Below are 23,158 nucleotides of genomic sequence, written 5' to 3'. Positions count from 1 at the left end.
AGCTCATTTTGACTATTTTTGTCAATGTTTTCATTCTTTTTGTGAAGATGATTTTCAGAGGTCCTTACCGTGTTTTTTTTTTTTTTTTTTTTTTTGGCTGATATCACCAACATGTAGCTTTTTAAGTTTAGGTTAATTAAATAATTAAGCCTAGGCAACATAGCAAGACCTCATCTCCTGAAAAAAAAAAAGATAAAAAGATTAGCTGAGCATGGTGGTGCATGCCTGTAGTCCCAGCTACTCAGGAGGCTGAGGTGGGAAGATTACATGAACACAGGAGGTTGAGGCTACAGTGAGCTGTGATCACATCACTACATTCCTGCCTGGGTGGCAGAGCAAGACCCTGACTCTTTAAAAAAAAAGAAAAAAGTTTAATTAATTAAATTCCTTAGGTTCACTAACCATTTTTCTTTTTCTTTCTTTCTTATTCTTTTGGTAGAGATGGGGTTTCACCATGTTGCCCAGGCTGGTCTCGAACTCCTGAGCTCAGGTGATCCGCCTGCCTCAACCTCCCAAAGTGTTGGGATTACAGGCGTGAGCCACTGCACCTGGCCCCATTTTTCTTTCTTTTTTTAGTCAGTGTCTCACTCTTCTCACCCAAGCTGTAGTGAACTGGTGCCATTATAGCTTACTGCAGCCTCATACTCCTGGGCTCATGTAGTCCTCTCACCTCGGCCTCCCAAACAGGGGGGATTACAGGCATAAGCCACTGTGCCCCACCCTTACTAGCCATTTTTCAAATGCTGAAAAGCCACATGTGACTAGTGACTACACCATTGGACAACTCAGATACAGAACATTTCTATCATCTTGAAGTTCTGTTGGACAGAGTTGCTTTAAGGAATTATCCTCATTATAAAATGATGAGTATACTGAGGCTCAAAAAGATTAACTCATTCAGACTTTCTGAGACTCCAAAGCTTCATGTTGTTTACCTCCAACCTTCTCTTGGTGCTTTCCAGCTTTTTCATGTTGGGGAATACATAAAAATGCTATTTGTATAGAGCACACTGGGGTAAATGGATGTGACTAAAAGATCATCAGCCCCTAGTCTCCTGCTGCTCTTGTCTCTACACACCCAGCCCAGGAATGGGGAGGATCCACAGCTCAGCACACTTAACCTGATCATGCAGTTCTGCTGTACATTATAACAGTGATTCTCAAAGTGTGGTTCTAAGACTTGAAGCATCAGCGTTACCTGGGAGCATGTTAGCAATATGCATTCTCAGGTGCCATCCCCACCCCCATCCCAGACCTACTGAATCAGAAATTCTGGGAGTGGGGTTAAGCAGTTTGTAGTTAAACAAGCCCTCCAGGTGATTCTGATACACATAAAAGCTTATTCAATGAGTAGTGCTAGGAAAATTGGTTGTCCATTATGGGACAATACAGACACACAGTGAAACAATGTATAATATATATATTAAATGCCTGGAAAATCAATAACAAAAATTGTATCCTCAATACCACCTTTTGTACCCCTCTTCAGAGATACTGCTAAGTGAATCAGGTAATTTTTACATATTTTATATCGAACTAACATACATTTTGTAGGTTTCCTCACTTTAATTTTATGTTCAAATGCCCCTCAACAAGTGAACATCCTTTTCTTCAGCTTTGTTGTAATATTTAGATATTATGGTTATTAATTCACTGTCTAATAGAATTAGTAAATTGAACAAAAGCTTCAGTACCAAGACACAAAATCTCTCTATATATATTTGCTTTGTGGTTCTTAACTTTCTAAAGGTCATTGACTCCTTGCAGAATGTGTTACTAGAAATGGATATTCTGACTGAACACATTGGCTCATGCCTGTAATCCCAGCACTTGGGAGGCCAAGGCGAGCGGATCACTTGAGGTCAGGAGTTTGAGACCAGCCTGACCAACATGGTGAAACCCTGTCAAATACAAAAATTAGCTTGGCATGGTGGTGCATGCCTGTAGTCCCAGCTACTCAGGAGGCTAAGGCACAAGAATCACTTGAACCCAGAAGGCAGAGGTTGCAGTGAGCGGAGATTGCACCACTGCACTCCAGCCTGGGCAACAGAGTGAGACTCCCTCTCAAAAAAAAAAAAAAGAAAGAAAGAAAAGAAGTTGATATTTCACCAGAAAAATGTACCTGTATCTAATATTTTGAATACAATTTCAGAATACCTTGATTTAATTGTAATGGGACAAAGATTTAGTTAGAAGTTCATGTTTTGTAGGATATTGCATATTTCTAGTTTGATTGCTTGCTTTTTAAAAAAATTAACTTGTTCCTTTTTTCCTCCTACTTGTAACTCTAAGGTGGATACATTGCAAATAGCCTAGCAATCATGACAGATGCACTTCATATGTTAACTGACCTGAGCGCCATCATACTCACCCTGCTTGCTTTGTGGCTATCATCAAAATCACCAACCAAAAGATTCACCTTTGGATTTCATCGCTTAGGTAGGTAGTTGGCGTTTCTTTTGTTTTATAATGTTTTATAGTAAAACCACAATGAACTATAACCCTGATTAACTGAACTCGTTCCAGTGATATATTGTTTGAACAAAGCAAATGAAAATAGATAAACAAGATTTATTCAAAAACATCTTTTCCAGGGTACATTCAGCCCAGTCAGCTAAACAGTTTACACATATAAAATTATATGATAATCATTAATCTTCAAACGTTGTTCCCTGTGTCCTGAAGATATCATCAGAAAAAAGTTTACTTTCAGTTAATTGAACAAAGCAAAACCACATGGGTTTAACCCATTAGTGAGCATTAGCTTCTCCCTTTTACTTCAGGTATTTCAGCCAAAGCTACCATGGCTTAGACTTTAAGCAGAGCTATCACATGTATAATGTATACTGTGTGGCTGAACTTGACTGCAGCCATTGTATCAAAATAAGTGTGCAAATGCACACATATTTTTATTTGCCTGTTTTGAACAATATTAATGTTTAATTATAGAGTTAAAATCATACATTGTGATCTACACAGCTCTGCTGCTTACTGTATTGCTGTTTTTAAATTTTTTGCTTATTTTGAAAATATATATAAAATAATTACCTGAACTATTATATGAAGTAACATTTACCCAGAGTCAGAACCCAAAAGTTGACATTTAAGTAGCTTCAGCAAAACTTGCCTCAAAGAACTAGAGTTAATATCTGATAATTTCATTTTGTAGGAATACTGATGTTCCTGGCTAATATATCAATCAATTCCTCATCTTCTTTGTTATTTTTTAGCCTAAAAAAATCTTAGACTGTAGATTTTTTGTTTGTTTCTTTGCCTATGTTTTCTTTGTATTTGTTGTTTGTTTTTGCTTTTAAGACAGAGTCTTGCTCTGTTGCCCAGGCTGGAGTGCAGTAAACTTTTTGTTTCTTTACCTGTGTTTTCTTTGTATTTGTTTTTTGTTTTTGCTTTTAAGACAGAGTCTTATTCTGTTGCCCAGGCTGGAGTGCATTGGTGTGATCTTCTTGCTCTGTTGCCTAGGCTGGAGTGCAGTGGTGTGATCTCAGCTCACTATAACCTCCACCTTCCAGGCCTACGTGATCCTTCCACCTCAGCTTCCCGAGTAGCTGGGACTATTGGTGTGCACCAGCATGCCCGGCTAATTTTTGTGTTTTTTGTAGAGACAGGATCTCCCTACAAGGGAGTCATTCCTTGCCCAGGCTGATGTCAAACTCCTGTGCTCAAGCCATCCTCCTCCCTTGGCCTTCCAAAGTGCTGGGATTACAGGTGTGAGCCACCATGACCGGCCCACAGCATCTAGGACTTCTTACTTAGTGACTGGGTCTTCTGGTGCAAAACTTGACCCTGTACCTAAATGGTGATATTCCAAGTAGCTATCCAGGTCATTGGGTTGAAAAATTATTTAGCATCCCCAGCCCTCGGTACTCTCAGCTACTGTACAAAAGAGCTAAAGCCCCAAGTGAAGTTTTTCTTTTGTTAAGCTACTGCATAATGCATGTGAATGTGTTCGTGGCCGGCATGATGGCTCACGTCTGTAATCCCAGCACTTTGGGAGGCTGAGGCAGGTGGATCACCTGAGATCAGGAGTTCAAGACCAGCCTGGCCAACACATGGTGAAACCCCGTATCTACTAAAAATACAAAAATTAGCTGGGCATGGTGGCGCACGCCTGTAATCCCAGCTACTCAGGAAGCTGAGGCAGGAGAACTGCTTGAGCCTGGGAGGCAGAGGTTGCAGTGAGCCTAGATCATGCCAGTCTACTCCATTCTGGGCAGCAGAGTAAGACTCTGTCTCAAAAAAAAAAAAGAATGTGTTCCTAAAAGAAACCCCACTGCTTCTCAACATATTATATAGTCATTTGTTTACTGGTTGCCTTGGGATTTTTAAACAGCTTCAAAATTATTTTTAAACATTAATTTTTTTGTGATTTAAACACCTGCAGTTAAGATCTAAAATGTAAACATATCATCATGGAATGGGAATTTTTTAACACTGTTTAAGAGAGTACATTTATATAGTCCTGTGGTTCTTAAACTCTTTTAGGTTATAAACCCCTTGGAATTCTGATGAAAGCAGTGAAACACTCCCTCAGAAACATGCAATAACAGAATAGAGAAGATGCTACACATATAAGTTAAGAACCCATAATGATGAAAATTCTGTTAAATATTAAAGAAGTACTTAGGGTTTGTTCTACATAGTGACTTTGCTTCTTCATAAATAAGTACTATGTAAAAATAAGAGACAATAGAACTGACTGGTACTATTGTGTCTCTGGAATTTTCTATAGAAAGTCAAATATTTCCCTTTCCTTAAAAGTATTAAGTTCCAAGAAGGTAGACCAGACAGCACCATTTGATTCCTGTCTCTCTGAGAGTCCATTAAAATAAAAACATAGAGGTACCAAAACACCAAAGAGAATTACATGATTGGGTTACCAATAAACAAATTTCCAGAAATTTTTGGAAGTTGTAAAGTAGATAGGAGTGGGTTGAAGGAGAAAACAAGCCAAGAAGCAACGTGTAGAACATACTCTGAACTAGGAACTGGACCAGCCCAACAGATCTTAAGGCTTAGGGACAGAGATGAGCAGAAATGAGAATTGGGGCTGAAAACAGGGAAGATTAATTGAATAAATGGGAAGCCATTCCCAGTGGTCACTATGCCCCTACCTCCCTTCCTACTCCTACTTCTACTCGGGCAGCTTACACTTTCCCCCAGGTAAAACAACAGATATTTCTTCTAGAAAAAAAACTGAACAAAATGTTTGGGGAAAACTGAGAATTAGTGTGGATGTTGATGTTCCAAAATAAGTCTTATTTTTACTAGAATTCAGAGTTTTGCCACCTCATATCCTGATTCTCCATCTACTCACCCTAAAGGAATATAGTTCTCCTCTGCCCTGCCCTACACCCCATATTAATAACCATTTTAGGCTGGACATGGTGGCTTATGCCTGCAATCCCAGCATTGTGGGAGGCTGATGCAGAAGGATCCCTTGAGCCCAGAAGTTCGACACCAGCCTGGGCAACATAGGAAGACCCTGTCTCTACCAAAAAATATTATTTCAATTAATTTCTGGCTTATCCTTCCAGCGTTTCCTTTTTACAAAGGATAGTTTCCCTATCCTTCTGCCCTAAGTATGAATAGACAACCAAGAATCTTCCAGCATGTGGGAAGAACCAGCAGCATGAACTAAAATGACCAAAACTAAACTAACAGAAAAATTAACCCTAAAGGAAAGAGAGGTAACTTAAAGAACCAGAAGAGACTGGGCGTGGTGGCTCACACCTGTAATCCTAGCACTTTGGGAGGCCAAGGTGGGCCGATCACTTGAAGCCAGGAGTTTGAGACCAGACTAGCCAACATGGTGAAACCCTGTTTCTACTAAAAATACAAAACCTAGCTGGGCATGGTGGTGCCCACCTGTAATACCAGCTGCCTGGGAGGCTGAGATACGAGAATCACTTGAACCTGGGAGGTGGAGCTTGCAATGAGCCAAGATCCAGCCACTGCACTCCAGCCTGGGCAACAGAGTGAGACAATGTCTCAAAAGAAAAGAAAAGAACCAGGAGAAGTTTTTAAATTATCTTATTAATATACTCAGAATAATAAAACACTAAAATGTTTTAGAAAAATAAATACAAAAATAGCTCTTTGAAATTAAAATTATTCCTGAAATTTATTTTTTATTTATACCAGTTATTTTTTTTAAGAGTCTCACTCTGTCACCCAGGCTGGAGTGCAGTGCCGCGATCTTGGCTCACTGCAACCTCCGCCTTCCCGGTTGAAGTGATTGTTGTGCCTCAGCCTCCAGAGTAGCTGGGATTACAGGTGTGGACCACCATGCCCGGCTAATTTTTGTGTTTTTGGTAGAGACAGGGCTTCATCATGTTGGCCAGGCTGGTCTTGAGGTGATCCGCCTGTCTCAACCTCCCAAAGTGTTGGAATTACAGGCATGAGCCACTGCGCCCAGCCTATTTTTTTTTCTTTTCTTTTCTTTTTTTTTTTTTTGAGACAGTCTTGCTTTGTCACCCAGGCTAGAGTGCAGTGGTGGGATCCTTTTTTTGAGAGAGTCCCACTCTGTCACCCAGGCTGGAGTACAATGGCATGGTCTCAGCTCACTGTAACCTCTGCCTCCCAGGTTCAAGCAGTTCTCCCACCTCAGCCTTCGGAGTAGCTGGAATTACAGGTGCGTGCCACCGCACCCGGCTAATTTTTGTATTTTTAGTAGAGATGTTGGCCAGGCTGGTCTTGAACTCCTGACCTCGTGATCCATCCGCCTCGACCTCCCAAAGTGCTGGGATTACAAGCGTGAGCCACTGCACCTGGCCTAGTGGTGGGATCTTGACTCTGCAACCTCCGCCTCCTGGGTTCAAGCAACTTGTGCCTCAGCCTCTCAAGTAGCTGGGACCACAGGCATGTCCCACCACACCAGGCTAATATATATATATGTGTATTTGTTTTAGCAGAGGTGGAGTTTCACGATGTTGGCCAGGCTGGTCTCAAATTCCTGGCCTTAAGTGATCCACCCACCTCGGCCTGCCAAAGTGTTGGGATTATAGGCATAAGCCACTGCACCCAGCCATTCCTGAAATTTAAATTTATTTTATTTTATTTTTTTGAGACAGGGTCTCACTCTGTCACCCAGGCTGTAGTGCAGTGGCACCATCATAGCTTACTGCAACCTCAAACTCCTGGGCTCAAGGGATCCTCCCACCACAGCTTATCCTAAGTAGTTGGGACTATAGGCACACGCTACTGGGCCCTGCTGTCTTATTTTATTTTATTTACTTATTTATTTTTATTTTTATTTTTTGGTAAAGACAGAGCCTCACTTTTTTGCCCAGGTTGGTTTCAAACTCCTGAGCTCAAGTGTTTCTCCTGCCTTGGCCTTCCAGAGTGCTGAGATAACAGGCATGAGCCACTATGCCTGGCCAAAATTTTTATTTTTAACAGAAGGCCTAGGCTGGGTGCAGTGTCTTATACTTGTAATCCTAGCACTTCGGGAAGCTGAGGTGGGAGGACTGCATGAAGCTAGGACTTCAAGACCAGCCTGGGCAACCAAGTGAGAGCCCATCTCTACAAAAATTTTAAAAATTAGCTAGGTGTGGTGGTATGTTTCTGTAGTCCCAGCTGAAGCAAGAGGATTGCTTGAGCCCAGTAGTTTGAGGCTGCAGTGAGCTGTGGTTGTACCACTGTACTCAGGCCTGAGGCTCAGAGCAAGACTCCACCTCTAAAAAAAAAAAAAAAAAAAAGCCTCACTCCTGTAATCCTAGCACTTTGGGAGGCCAAAGCAGAAGGATCACTTGAGGCCAGAAGTTCGAGACCAGCCAGGGCAACATGGCGAAACCCGTCTCTACCAAAAATACAAAAATTAGCTGAGTGTGGTAGCACACGCTGTAGCCCCAGGTACTCGGGAGGCTGAGGTGGGAGGATAATTTGAGCCCAGGAAGTGGAGGTTGCAGTGAGCCAAGATCACATCATTGCATTCCAGTCTCGGTGACAGCCAGATCCCATCACCAAAAAAAAAAAAAAAAATAGAAAATATAGTCAAGAAAGTCTTCCAGACTACAGAACAAGAAGATGTGATAGGAACAGGAAGAAAAAGTTAAAAACTATAAAAGAACAATCTAGGAAAGGAAATCCAAAGCCTTATTTATTTATTTATTTATTTATTTATTGAGACAGAGTCTCGCTCTGTCCCCCAGGCTGGAGTGCAGTGACGCCATCTCAGCTCACTGCAACCTCTGCCTCCTGGGTTCAGGCGATTCTCCTGCCTCAGCCTCCTGAGTAGCTGGGACTACAGGCACACGCCACCACATCCGGCCAATTTTTGTATTTTTAGTAGAGACAGGGCTTCACATTGTTGGTCAGGATGGTCTGGATCTCCTGACTTCGTGATCCACCCACCTCGGCCTCCCAAAGTGCTGGGATTATAGGCATGAGCCACTGCCCCCAGCCAAGCCTTACTATTATTAAGAACCTCAGAAAAATATAACTTAAAAAATAAAAAGAAGTAACCACTTCATGCATATGGTATTTCTTTTTGAGGTGTTGAACATGTTCTGGAATTAGTAGTGATGATGGCTGCATAACCTTATACATATACTGAAAACCACTGAATTGTACATTTTAAAAATGGTGAATTTTGTTACATGAATTTTATCTCAATTTTTAAAGTCATCTAAAAAAATGAAAGGGAGGGAATTGTTAAAGATATAGATAGATGGGTATTTCCAGAGCTAAGGAGGTACTCAAGCTTCACACTGAAACTTTTGGGATCTTCTTTTCTCTGTTTTGTATTCTAAAATATTATGAGGGGATATCTAGATATAGACCTTATTTCACTTATTCTGCTCTATGAAGTAATGGTAGAGATTTGGGAGAAAAAACTTAGTTTGCTTGAGGAAGATTCAAAGATACATAGAATTTGATTAATAAAGCTGTAAACCAAAGCAGTTGGTGTCCCTGAGTTCCACAGTACCATTGCTTCAGAGTAATCTCTTGAAGTTCTATGGAGAGAGATATATTTACATTTGGACACACTTAAGTAGAGTAGCTTATGTGATCTTTAATTCCAGACTTGGAGATTCAGGTCCTGAAGAACTTTACAGAGGGAATCCCTACAAGAAACTTGGTTTGTTACCATTGTTGTTGATTTTGTTTTGTTTTGATGACATGGCAGCGTGGGACAGGGATGGGTTTTCTCTCTGTTGACTTATTTTGTAAATATGCAAAACATGTTGCAAAAGTCAAATTTTATTTTATTTATTAATTTATTTATTTGAGAGTGGGTCTCACTCTGTTGCCCAGACTGGAGTGCAGTGGAGTGATCTCAGCCCCCTGCAGCCTTGACCTCCTAGGCTCAAGCAATCCTCCCACCTCAGCCCCTCGAGTAGCTGGGACTGGGACCACAGGCGTGCACCACCATGCCTGGCTAACTTTTGTATTTTTTGTAGAGACGAGGTTTTGCCATGTTTCCTAGGCTGGTTTCAAACTCCTGGGCTCAAGTGATCCACCCACCTTGGCCTCCCAAAGTGCTGGAATTACAGGGATAAGCCATCGTGCCTGGCCAAAAATTATTTTTTAAAAGAAAACACAGAGAAGTCTTGCTTTCATTCCCCTCCACTCCATCCCCCCATCCCATTCCATAGGAGTAGACCCTTTTAATTGGTTTCTGGCCTATTCTTCCAGCACTTCCTTTAAACATAAGGAAATACATATATATGTTCATATCCTGCTTCTTACCACCCTTTTTTATGCAATAGGTAGTATACTGTATACCCAACTCTAGACCTGGAGGCAGTGATTCTATATAGAGTTCCACCTCCAGGAGATCACTTTATAACAGTACATAGAAGCTTCTGGTTTGAAAATGTCAGAGCTTAAAGAAGGAGAACAACCACTTAACTCTTCAGAAAGAAGTAATATTCCCTTGCTCCTTTTGAATAAAAATTGAACACAGGGGCCGGGCGCGGTGGCTCAAGCCTGTAATCCCAGCACTTTGGGAGGCCGAGACGGGCGGATCACGAGGTCAGGAGATCGAGACCATCCTGGCTAACACGGTGAAACCCCGTCTCTACTAAGAAATACAAAAAACTAGCCGGGCGAGGTGGCGGGCGCCTGTAGTCCCAGCTACTCGGGAGGCTGAGGCCGGAGAATGGCGTGAACCCGGGAGGCGGAGCTTGCAGTGAGCTGAGATCCGGCCACTGCACTCCAGCCTGGGCTACAGAGCGAGACTCCGTCTCAAAAAAAAAAAAAAAAAAAAAAATTGAACACAGGATATTGTCTTGGCATTCTGCACAAGGAAGCAGAAAATTAGATTTCCTGAAAATTTCTTCTACACTGAAGAATGAAATTTTATACTCTATCTGACAGTAGTAAATATCAAACCATAGCTTAGCTGTAATTGCCATTTTAGTTGTTACATGGATGTGTTTTCTACTTTATTTATTTATTTATTTATTTATTTTTTGAGACAGAGTCTCGCTCTGTCACCCAGGCTGGAGTGCAGTGGCCAGATCTCAGTTCACTGCAAGCTCCGCCTCCCGGGTTTACGCCATTCTCCTGCCTCAGCCTCCCAAGTAGCTGGGACTACAGGCGCCCGCCACCTCGCCCGGCTAGTTTTTTGTATTTTTTAGTAGAGACGGGGTTTCACCATGTTAGCCAGGATAATCTCGATCTTCTGACCTCGTGATCCACCCGTCTCGGCCTCCTAAAGTGCTGGGATCAGGCTTGAGCCACCGCGCCTGGCCTCTGTAGGCTTTAGATTGGTTTATATTTATCTATGGACTATTGATTGTAGACTTTTTTTTTCCTTTTCTTTTTTTTTTGAGAGTTTTGCTCTTGTCACCCAGGCTGGAGTGCAATGACGTGATCTCAGCTCACCGCAACCTCTACCTCCCGGGTTCAAGCAATTCTCCTGCCTCAGCCTCCCAAGTAGCTGGGATTACAGGCGTGTGCCACCATGCCCAGCTGAGTTTTGTATTTTTAATAGAGGTGGGGTTTCACCATGTTGGCCAGGCTAGTCTTGAACTCTTGACCTCAGGTGATCCGCCTGCTGCAGCCTCCCAAAGTTCTGGAATTACAGTCATGAGCCACCGTGCCTGGCTGATTATAGACTTTTGATTGGTATTGACAAGGACCCATGAGAAACAACAAAGAGAAGTCATCGAGAGAACAGACCCTGAGACTAATAGTTTGGTTCAAGCCCTGGCCCCCTAACTTCCTACCAGTTTGACCTTGGGCAAGTTACCTGACATCTTTGTGCCTCCATTTTCTATTTGTAAAAGGAAGCTAATAATAGTGCCTACCTCAAAATAGAGTTATTACAATTATTAAATGAGTTAATATTTGTAAAGTAATTAGAAAAATGCCTGGCACTTCAAAAGCAGCCTTCATTTATTCTTTGGAAATAATTTTCAATGAATTCAAGGTTTATATGTAGCTTTTAGGCATATATACATAAATGTCACTGTAAACTGTAGGATATCCGATCTTTAAGATTTTTTGGTTAAATTTCATCATAATATGGTAACAAATCACATTTATTGCTTTTAGGTGTTAGTGATAAAACAGTTTGTCAGTTTTAGTCTCTTACGTAATGGAACGGAGAAATACGATGAGCCCAGTGGGAGAAAGCCGGAGAGGTTCTTGTCAGTCTCTACTTTCACCTTTTGTTTCTTTTGAGTTACTAACTGTTTTTGACACTGACTTTTGCCTACGGATAGTTTTGAAGTACCAATAAAAATGGGTTCTCACCCAAGTGAGAATAGTTTTGCTAAAAAGGTAGAAATAAAAGAAATTGAAGGGGCAATTCTACTTGATGGTAAAACAGTGATGTTGTTATGTGCTCTTCACCTTTTAGTTTTCTCCTCTTCCCATTAGTTCTTTCTGTATAGTTTAAACTGAATCTGGAATTTTCTTAATAGAGAATTAGCTTTACATGATCAAGTACTGTCCATTTAGTTACTCTGGAGACTATGACTTCCCCTCTCAGCTCCTCCAAATGGTCTGGAGTGAAGAAGGAATCATTTTTGTTTCTTCTGTAACCCAAAGTTTAGCTATTTTTTCTTATTTTTAAATTTTTATTTTTATTTTATTTTATTTTAATTTTTTGGAGATTGAGTTTTGCTCTTGTTGCCCAGGCTGGAGTGCAATGGCACAATCTCGGCTCACTGCAACCTCTGCCTCCTGGGTTCAAGCAATTCTCCTGCCTCAGCCTCCCAAGTAGCTGGCATTATAGGCATGCACCACCACGCCCGGCTAATTTTGTCTTTTTAGTAGAGATGGGATTTCTCCATGTTGGTCAGGCTGGTCTTGAACTCCTAACCTCAGGTAATCTGCCCACCTCGGCCTCCCACCTCCCAAAGTGCTGAGATTACAGGCGTGAGCCACCATGCACGGCCTGGTTTTTTGTTTGTTTGTTTGTTTGTTTGAGATGGAGTCTTGCTCTGTCACCCAGGCTGGAGTGCAGCGGCTCGATCTTGGCTCACTGCAACCTGTGCCTCCCAGATTGAAGCGATTCTCCTGCCTTAGCCTCTCGAGTAGCTGGGACTGCAGGCACCCACCACCACGCCCAACTAGTTTTTGTATTTTTAGTAGAGACGGGGTTTCACCATATTGGCCATGCTGGTCTCAAACTCCTGACCTTGTGATCCGCCCGCCTCGGCCTCCCAAAGTGCTGGGATTATAGGCATGAGCCACCGTGTCCGGTGAGTCCATGACATTCTAAAAGGATTAGCTTTTATTGAATAAAATACAAAATGAGGAAATGAAACTTAATTTCGGGTCTTCTTTTGTCCTGTTGATCTAGGTAAATAGTTTTACTGTGCCTTTGCTTCTCCTTGTGTAATAAAGAGTTTTTAATATTTACTTCTAATATTGTGGTTAATGTCAAATTATAGCTGATACATGTATCTAATTTGGATTATCTAGTAGTATTCAATAAAAGTATATTATACATGTGAAGGTGTATAGAAACTGATAGTAGACAAACAGGCAGATGTATTTCTGAAATTTTTGTGTAAATTATCTTTAGATGAATGGAGTCTTTTTTTTTTTTTTTTTTGAGACAGGGGCTTGTTCTGTTTTCCAGGCTGGAATGCAGTGGCACCATCATAGCTCACTGCACCCTTGAACTCCTGAGCTCTAGAAATCTTACGCTCATAGCCTCCAGAGTAGCTAGGACTGCATGCACATACCACCATACCCAGCTAATTTTTTAATTTTTTGTACAGACATGGTCTTGCTTTGTTGCCCAGGCCGGTCCTGAACTCCTAGCTTCAAGTTATCCTTCCACCTCAGTCTCCCAAAGTGCTGGGATTACAACCATAAGCCACTGCACCAGGCCTGATGAATGGAACCTTTTAAAGTCACTAATAGTCCAGGCACTGTGGCTCATATCTCTAATCCCAGCACTTTGGGAGGCCAAGACAGGAGGATCACTTGAGCCTAGGAGTTGGAGACCAGCCTGGGCAACATAGTGAGACCCCAAAAGAAAATTTAGCAGATGTGGTGACACACGCCTGTGGTCCCAGCTACTTGAGAGGCTAAGATAGGAAGATTGCTTGGGCCCAGGAGGTTGAGGCTGCAGTGAGCCATGTTTAGGCCACTGCACTCTAGCCTGGGTGACAGAGCAAGACCCTGTCTCAAAAAAACAAAAAAATATAGGCTGGGCATGGTGGCTCATGCCTGTAATCCTAGCACTTTGGGAGGCCGAGGCAAGCAAATCACCTGGGCTTGGAGTTCGAGACCAGCCTGACCAACATGGAGAAACCCCATCTCAACTAAAAATACATGTGGCACATGCTTGTAATCCCAGCTACTCAGGAGACTGAGGGGGGAGAATCGCTTGAACCTGGAAGGTGGAGGTTGCAGTGAGCCGAGATTGTGCTATTGTACTCTAGCCTGGGCAACAAGAGCGAAACTCCGTCTCAAAAAAAAAGAAAAGTAAAAAGTCACTAATGTAAAAATATGTAATGAAGAATTGTTTTTAGAATGAAGTCACCCCTGTTTGATTTGTTTATAAGTTTGGATTTTTTTTAAAAAAAGGATTTGTGTCTGTGAATGACAGATATTAGTAGTATCATCCTCTAAGTTTATTTCATGTTCTCATAACAATTTATATGTGGTTAACAGCATTTATCACATCTTTTATAGCTTTTTTTTTTTTTTTTTGAGACAGAGTCTCGCTCTGTTGCCCAGGCTGGAGTGCGGTGACATGATCTGGGCTCACTGCATGCTCCACCTCCCGGGTTCACACCATTCTTTTGCCTCAGCCTCCCGAGTAGCTGGGACTACAGGCGCTCACTGTCATGCCTGGCTAATTTTTATTTTTTTTGTGTTTTTAGTAGAGACAAGGTTTCACCGTGTTAGCCAGGATGGTCTCAATCTTCTGACCTCGTGATCCGCCTGCCTCGGCCTCCCAAAATGCTGGGATTACAGGCATGAGCCACACCGCACCCGGCCTTTGTAGCTATTTTTGTGAAACTCTGTCTCCTAGATGATGAGTAAATCAGGACAGGAACAGGTAATATTAAACTCTCTGTGTCTGGCACTAATTGTTGGATAGGCGTGGTGGCTCGCTCCTATAATCACAGCATTTTGGGAGGCCATAGTAGGAAGTTTTCTTGAGCCCTTGAGTTTGAGACCAGCCTGGGCAATAAAGCGAGACCCCTATCTTTACAAAAACTTTTTAAAAAATTAGCCAGCCATGGTGGTACGCACCTATAGTCTCAGCTACTCAGGAGGCTGAGACAGGAGGATCACTTGAGCCCAGGAGGTCAGGGCTGCAGTGAGCTATGAGCATGTCACTGCCCTCCAGCTTAGGGGACAGAGCAAGACTGCCTAAAACAAGACAAAAGCGTAAGTTTGCGTATTCGGGCTGAATAAATAAGGGCATGAAAGCTGTGAAACAGACAATTTAGAACAATGCATAATCCTTAAATCATTTGTTTTGGGAGTAAATGAAACCAGTTGCCAAACTTGGAGTAGTGGTGTTTTTGTAATTTGGGGACTAAATATTTGGAACTTGAAAATATTTTTCTGTAATTCTAAAACTGTGGTCATGTTCACAGAATAGACTAAAAATACTCAAGCCGGCCGGTCCTGTTTGTTTGCTTTAGTACTTACCACTTAGAACTTCGTGGTTAAATAAATCATCTTTGGTTCAAATCTGAGATCCATCTATATGACCTTTTGGAAAGTAAGTTACTCTCTTGAACTAGAAGTTTCTTCTTCTGTAAACTAGGGGTGATAATATTTGTATTGCAGAATTGTGAAAAGTAAATAATGTGGTAAGGAAAATAAAGTACCTAACATGGTTCTGGCACAGAGTAAATTCCCAATAAAAGTTAACTTCAGCCTTCTGTTTTTCCTTACCTCTTCTTCCTGCCTGTATATCATCTTACCCAGATTTTTCGTATCTCTCAAGATGCACCATGGTCCAGAATGGCCTACTGTTATTCTCCCCCAATCAGAATTCTTATCTCAGCTAAATAGTAGGAAAAAAGATGATTCACTCTGATGATTAAATAACAGTTTTTAAAGACATGCTTTTTAAACTTGTAAGTCTTTGGTAATTTATTTGCAGTGTAACAGTTCATTTTAGCAAAAATCCGTCAAGGTGAGAGAAGGGTAGTCTTAGATTTGTGGGATACAGTGGCTATTCCAGGAGTCAGTTCTGTTTTGTTGCTACTTTTCCTTCATGTGAGACTACAGATTGTATAAAATCATTCAGGTTTTTATTTTTCATCTATTTTATTTCATTGTTTTATAATGAATTACAATCACAGCTTTGTGTAGGAAGATGGAGAGCAGGGTAGGAGCCATATGTGAGTTATTTTTAAATGCCTGGATTTATTTGATTGTGGGCATGTAATCTTATTCTGGAAGCTAATATAATTTTGAATGTAATGAAACCACACTGCAGGAAAAATCCCACAAGTTCTCAGGAGGAATAGCATTCTCTTCCAGACTAAAAGGAGATGCCATTCTAAAGAGAACAGGCTCCACCCCCTTGCTTACTTTCTGCCTCTATCCTTCTATCCGTCCTTCTGGCGAAAGTAATTGACTATATTTATATGGTTTTTCTTCCAGATGGTGGGCTGAAGAGGTTGTGCGAATTAGATAAAGATAACAATCATGTGAAAGGACTGTAGCACGCAGAGTTGTTTGTATTTGAAATAAAAAGCAAGATTTGCACTATGGTAATAAAAATCTTCAGCCTGGGCCTGGCACAGTGGCTCACGCCTGTAATCCCAGCGCTCTGAGAGGCCAAGGCGGGCAGATCATGAGGTCAGGAGATTGAGACCATCCTGGCTAACACGGTGAAACCCAGTCTCGACTAAAAATACAAAAAAATTAGCCAGGCATGATGGCACGCACCTGTAGTCCCAGCTACTCAAGAGGCTGAGGCAGGAGGAACGCTTGAACCCAGGAAGCGGAGGTTGCAGTGAGCTGAAGGTTGCACTCCAGTCTGAGTGACACAGTGAGACTACGTCTCAAAAAAAAAACAACCTAGGCTCATGGCTAAGTGACAGTATAGGATAGGTGTCTTTCCTAATGATGTGTAGTTTTACTGAGCAGAAACCCTGGCAGAGCTGGCTAGATGATGCATTGTCCTGGGTTAGGTACCTGGTTACAATGCTAATTCTGTGTAGTTGGGTTTTTTAATCCCCTCATGCTCTAGGGATAGAAAAGTATTCAGCTAAAAAGTGTTCCCACAAACACACAGCCAAAAAAAAAAAACCCATAATCTCCTAGTGACTGATTTTGACAAACTTCCTCCCACCACTGACAAAAGTTATGCCTATTAATTATTCACGTCTTAGTGAGAATTTAATCACATCAAATAAACATCTATAGGAAAAGAATAAATTCCTAGAATTTCCTAGGGATGGGAGTTTTTATTGAAACTGAAAGAAGGCATGAGTGAGGTAGTCCACGCTGGATAGCTAGACGTCACCTTGAGAGTAGAAGGCACCTTGGGTGTGGTGTAGGGGGAGCAATAAGGCAGGAGTAGGAGATTATTTATAATGGAAGGGGAGAAGATCGAAAGACAAACTTTGGAGTTTAGCTTGCCATTCTGGTGGTGACAGTGGGCCACTGGAAATCCTATATGATGTCTTTAGCCTGAGTTGAAATACAAATGCAGGTTGAGCATCCTTAATTCAAAATCTAAAATGCCCCTTTGAGCATCACATTGGTGCTCAAAAAGTTTCAAATTTTGGAGCATTTCGAGTTTTGAATTTTCTCATTAGGGGTGCACAAATGTGTACTAGTTTAGAAGTCCTAGGCAAATCCAATATAGCCCACTCTTTTTCCTTCTGTTTCCTTCCTATCCTCTATTGGAAGAAGGTAGAAAAGAAAAATAGCGCAGAAGGAAGTAGAAGAGAGAATATAGCTCCACTCTCCTTCCCTATTCATTTTTATAGACCTCTGAATGTTTGCTATATATAGTTTTTTTCAGCAATGGAAAGACAAGTTACATAGTTTAAGTGAAACTGACTGAGTTTTGTTAAGTGAACGGTACTCCTTACTGGCATCATAGCGTTAGCAAAGTTAACAGTTATGGTAGGTCAGTACATTTATATAACACTCCTGAAAATAAATATGCTTGGGTTGTGTGTGGTTTACCTAGTTGAAGCAAATTGTTATAGTGCCTCATAGTTACTTGTTGAATGAATGAATAATAGTATAGGTGGGGAAATAGGTAGTACGTATGTATACAAACATAAAAATAATAACAAATTGTAATAAATGCTAGGAAGAGAAAGAATAAGGTACTTGATGGAAAATAACAGGATGACAGAGAAGGACTCCAGTGTTTTTCATGTGAACCTTGCAAACTCCTAGTTTTGGCAATGTATTGATGTTTTAAAATATACAGTAAACAATTTTCATATTTTATGGCACTATTAAAACTTGATAATCATCTATGTTTTCTCCTATTTAACTTTTTCTTTTAGCATTTATTAGCCATTCAAACTGTTTATTCTCTATATATGAAATTCAGGGTGTGTTTTAGTTTTTATTAGATCATTGACTGTAAACATTTGTTTATATTTCAGCTGAATGAAAAGACCCGTGATCTTGTAGCAAATACACATAATCACTCATCTTACTGCCTCCTTTCATGCTCCAGTTCGGCCAAGTAGAGTGATTTAATTATATATATGTGTAGACTTAGTTGGCAAAATATATTTTAAAACTATATTAGGCCGGGCGTGGTGGCTCACGCTTGTAATCCCAGCACTTTGGGAGGCCGATATGGGTGGATCACCTGAGGTCAGGAATTCGAAACTACCCTGGCCAACATGGTGAAACCCTGTCTCTACTAAAAATACCAAAAAATATTAGCCGAGCGTGGTGACATGTGCCTGTAATTCCAGCTACTCGGGATGCTGAGGCAAGGGAATTGCTTGAACCTGGGAGGCAGAGGTTGCAGTGAACCGAGATTGCATCACTGCACTTCAACCTGGGTGACAGAGAGAAGCAAAGCAAAACAAAACAAAACAAAACTATACTAATGGGTTTTGTAGTATTTTCATAAAAATCTTTTTTTTTCTGAGACAGGGTCTTTCTCTGTTGCTCAGGCTGAAGTGCAGTGGCATGATCAAGGCTCACTACAGCCTTGACCTCCTGTGCTCAAGCTATCCTTCCACCTCAGCCTCCCGAGTAGTTAGAACTGTAGGCATGTGCTACCACACCTGACTTTTTTTTTATTTTTATTTTTATTTTTTCAGAGACAGGATTTCACCATGTTTCCCAGGCTGGTCTCAAACTCTTGAGCTCAAGCAATCTGCCCTCCTCAGCCTCCCAAAGTGCAGGGATTATAGGCATGAGCTACCACACCCGGCCATTTTTCAAGACTTTTAAATGCTAAATTTCTATTTTGATTGAAATATGACCATTCAAGTTCACCTAAAGTGGCTGAGGTGAGAGGATTGCTTGAGGCAAGGAGTTTAAGACCAACCTAGCCAACATAGTGATACCCGGCCTCTATTTAAAAAAACGAATTTACCTGAAGTTAATGGGGTGGTAGCTTTCACAGAAATCCAGAATTTTAATTGTGAAAGTTCCTGCGTCTCTTTTAAGAAAATGAAGTAGTCATCCGATATGTATTCCTTTTGTCTTGGAAAACTTTATTGTAAGTTATGTGACCGAAGACCAACCCAGAGCAAGAAGGAGAAAATTGGATATATATAATTTTATTATTATATATATAAAATAATATAAATTGGTTGTTGATTGAAAGGTTCCCTCTCTCTTAAATAGGGGAGTGGGAGGGAGCAGAATCTTGCCTATTTTTATCTGCATTCCATCATGTTAAGAATATCATGAAGGAAAAATTTTTAAACCCTAAGTTAGTCCTATTTATGGTATTTCACCAAAGCTTAATGTATTCAAATGAAAGAGTTTTTTGTTTTATCAGAATAAATGATTATATTGCTGCTCTTAGAATTTTTAGATAGTATTGTCTGTGCTTTATACTTCCAATTATAAGTCTCAGCCCTAAAAATCTACTTAAAAGTTTACTTTCTCATGATCAAGGCTCACTACAGCCTTGACCTCCTGTGCTCAAGCTATCCTTCCACCTCAGCCTCCCGAGTAGTTAGAACTGTAGGCATGCCTATCCTCTATTGGAAGAAGGTAGAAAAGAAAAATAGCGCAGAAGGAAGTAGAAGAGAGAATATAGCTCCACTCTCCTTCCCTATTCATTTTTATAGACCTCTGAATGTTTGCTATATATAGTTTTTTTCAGCAATGGAAAGACAAGTTACATAGTTTAAGTGAAACTGACTGAGTTTTGTTAAGTGAACGGTACTCCTTACTGGCATCATAGCGTTAGCAAAGTTAACAGTTATGGTAGGTCAGTACATTTATATAACACTCCTGAAAATAAATATGCTTGGGTTGTGTGTGGTTTACCTAGTTGAAGCAAATTGTTATAGTGCCTCATAGTTACTTGTTGAATGAATGAATAATAGTATAGGTGGGGAAATAGGTAGTACGTATGTATACAAACATAAAAATAATAACAAATTGTAATAAATGCTAGGAAGAGAAAGAATAAGGTACTTGATGGAAAATAACAGGATGACAGAGAAGGACTCCAGTGTTTTTCATGTGAACCTTGCAAACTCCTAGTTTTGGCAATGTATTGATGTTTTAAAATATACAGTAAACAATTTTCATATTTTATGGCACTATTAAAACTTGATAATCATCTATGTTTTCTCCTATTTAACTTTTTCTTTTAGCATTTATTAGCCATTCAAACTGTTTATTCTCTATATATGAAATTCAGGGTGTGTTTTAGTTTTTATTAGATCATTGACTGTAAACATTTGTTTATATTTCAGCTGAATGAAAAGACCCGTGATCTTGTAGCAAATACACATAATCACTCATCTTACTGCCTCCTTTCATGCTCCAGTTCGGCCAAGTAGAGTGATTTAATTATATATATGTGTAGACTTAGTTGGCAAAATATATTTTAAAACTATATTAGGCCGGGCGTGGTGGCTCACGCTTGTAATCCCAGCACTTTGGGAGGCCGATATGGGTGGATCACCTGAGGTCAGGAATTCGAAACTACCCTGGCCAACATGGTGAAACCCTGTCTCTACTAAAAATACCAAAAAATATTAGCCGAGCGTGGTGACATGTGCCTGTAATTCCAGCTACTCGGGATGCTGAGGCAAGGGAATTGCTTGAACCTGGGAGGCAGAGGTTGCAGTGAACCGAGATTGCATCACTGCACTTCAACCTGGGTGACAGAGAGAAGCAAAGCAAAACAAAACAAAACAAAACTATACTAATGGGTTTTGTAGTATTTTCATAAAAATCTTTTTTTTTCTGAGACAGGGTCTTTCTCTGTTGCTCAGGCTGAAGTGCAGTGGCATGATCAAGGCTCACTACAGCCTTGACCTCCTGTGCTCAAGCTATCCTTCCACCTCAGCCTCCCGAGTAGTTAGAACTGTAGGCATGTGCTACCACACCTGACTTTTTTTTTATTTTTATTTTTATTTTTTCAGAGACAGGATTTCACCATGTTTCCCAGGCTGGTCTCAAACTCTTGAGCTCAAGCAATCTGCCCTCCTCAGCCTCCCAAAGTGCAGGGATTATAGGCATGAGCTACCACACCCGGCCATTTTTCAAGACTTTTAAATGCTAAATTTCTATTTTGATTGAAATATGACCATTCAAGTTCACCTAAAGTGGCTGAGGTGAGAGGATTGCTTGAGGCAAGGAGTTTAAGACCAACCTAGCCAACATAGTGATACCCGGCCTCTATTTAAAAAAACGAATTTACCTGAAGTTAATGGGGTGGTAGCTTTCACAGAAATCCAGAATTTTAATTGTGAAAGTTCCTGCGTCTCTTTTAAGAAAATGAAGTAGTCATCCGATATGTATTCCTTTTGTCTTGGAAAACTTTATTGTAAGTTATGTGACCGAAGACCAACCCAGAGCAAGAAGGAGAAAATTGGATATATATAATTTTATTATTATATATATAAAATAATATAAATTGGTTGTTGATTGAAAGGTTCCCTCTCTCTTAAATAGGGGAGTGGGAGGGAGCAGAATCTTGCCTATTTTTATCTGCATTCCATCATGTTAAGAATATCATGAAGGAAAAATTTTTAAACCCTAAGTTAGTCCTATTTATGGTATTTCACCAAAGCTTAATGTATTCAAATGAAAGAGTTTTTTGTTTTATCAGAATAAATGATTATATTTCTGCTCTTAGAATTTTTAGATAGTATTGTCTGTGCTTTATACTTCCAATTATAAGTCTCAGCCCTAAAAATCTACTTAAAAGTTTACTTTCTTTTTTTCCCTTTTGCATTTATTACTACTGTATCCCAGAAGACATTTTGGCAGATGATTAGAATAAAAGATAACAGACGAGTGTCTTTGCTTTTCACCAAGGGAATGATATTCCTTATTAATGAGGCATATTCTTTATTAATGACTAGAAAAGGAATATCATTGATAGCAGTATCTTAATATGCTATTTTGGGAGTTTCTAGAAATCAGCTGAATTCCTTTACTGTTAACTGTAGGCAGGTATTAGAATCTCCTATCCTGCTCATGTGGGTGAAAACTGTGGCATAGAGGACTGACTTTTCAGCCGCAGGCTGCCAGAATATAGTGGGCCTTGTAAGGGTGGGAGTCCTTCTGCCAGGGAGCTCTGTTCATGCTTTTTGTTTGACTTTCATTTCACTTTATCTTGAATGTAGGTTTGCCTTATCTGAGAATTCACAAAAAGGTGATTTTTAAGTGGTTTAGTAAAATCACTGGAGTGTGGGGTTTGCCAGATTTAGCATACTCACAGCATGCCTAATATATCTGAAATATTGAATAGGACATATTTACGCTAAAAAATTATTTGTTGTCTGAAATACAAATTTAACTGGGCATCCAATATTATATCTGACAGACCTACTAGGGTAACTATAATTTATCATCCAAACCAGAACAGTTTTGAGAGTGAAACGGGGCACTATTCATAATTATACCAGAACAGCAAACATAAACTGGGACTATCCCAGAAAAATTGGAAAGTGTAGACAACCTAATTTATATAAGGGGTTTTGAAGTAATTTTTAATTATGGGTTTTAAATTTTCATAACCAAGCACATCTCTATGTCATTAACTTGTGTGGCTGTGAATCTTTGTAAAGTGTATTGCTTTGTAATTTTTTTTTTTTTTTTTTGAGAGACAAGGGTCTCACTCTCACCCTGGCTAGAGTGTAGTGGCACTATCATAGCTCACTGTAGCCTCAAACTCCAAGTGATCCTCCCGCCTCAACCTCCCAAGTAGCTGGGACAACAGGCATACACCACCACACTTGGCCAATTTCGGGTGGAGAGACAGGGTCTTACTATGTTGCTCAGGCTGGTCTTGAACTCCTGACCTCAAGTTATCCTGCCCCCTCAGCTTCCCAAGTAGCAGGGATTACAGGTGTGAGCCACCACATGCTTTATAATTTTTGTATTAAAATTTTGATTAGGGCACCTTAAAAACTATGGTGAGCTAACTGCTGGCTTCAGCCTTGATACTTGGTTAAAGTTCTGCTGGTGGTAGGAGGCTACCACAAGCACACGAGATTCTACAGTTTCGAATTTTTAAAATTATTTCTTCTTTACAGGTTTTTTTTTTTTTTTTTTTTTTTTTTTGAGACGG

The 23,158-nt window shown here is 40.4% G+C and overlaps 1 protein-coding gene across 1 annotated transcript in view; it reads left to right on the top strand.

Moving 5' to 3' along the window:
• SLC30A4 (solute carrier family 30 (zinc transporter), member 4) overlaps positions 1-23,158 on the top strand; it is a 44,247-nt gene that overhangs the window by 8,385 nt on the left and 12,704 nt on the right. Inside the window, exon 2 of the mRNA XM_011992107.1 lies at positions 2,293-2,439. Coding sequence (XP_011847497.1) covers positions 2,293-2,439 — 147 coding nt within the window. The remainder of the gene's footprint in view (positions 1-2,292; positions 2,440-23,158) is intronic.

Source organism: Mandrillus leucophaeus, unplaced genomic scaffold (genome assembly GCF_000951045.1).
Source record: "Mandrillus leucophaeus isolate KB7577 unplaced genomic scaffold, Mleu.le_1.0 Scaffold402, whole genome shotgun sequence".
NCBI lineage: Eukaryota > Metazoa > Chordata > Mammalia > Primates > Cercopithecidae > Mandrillus > Mandrillus leucophaeus.
This window is presented reverse-complemented; position numbering and strand designations above follow the sequence as displayed.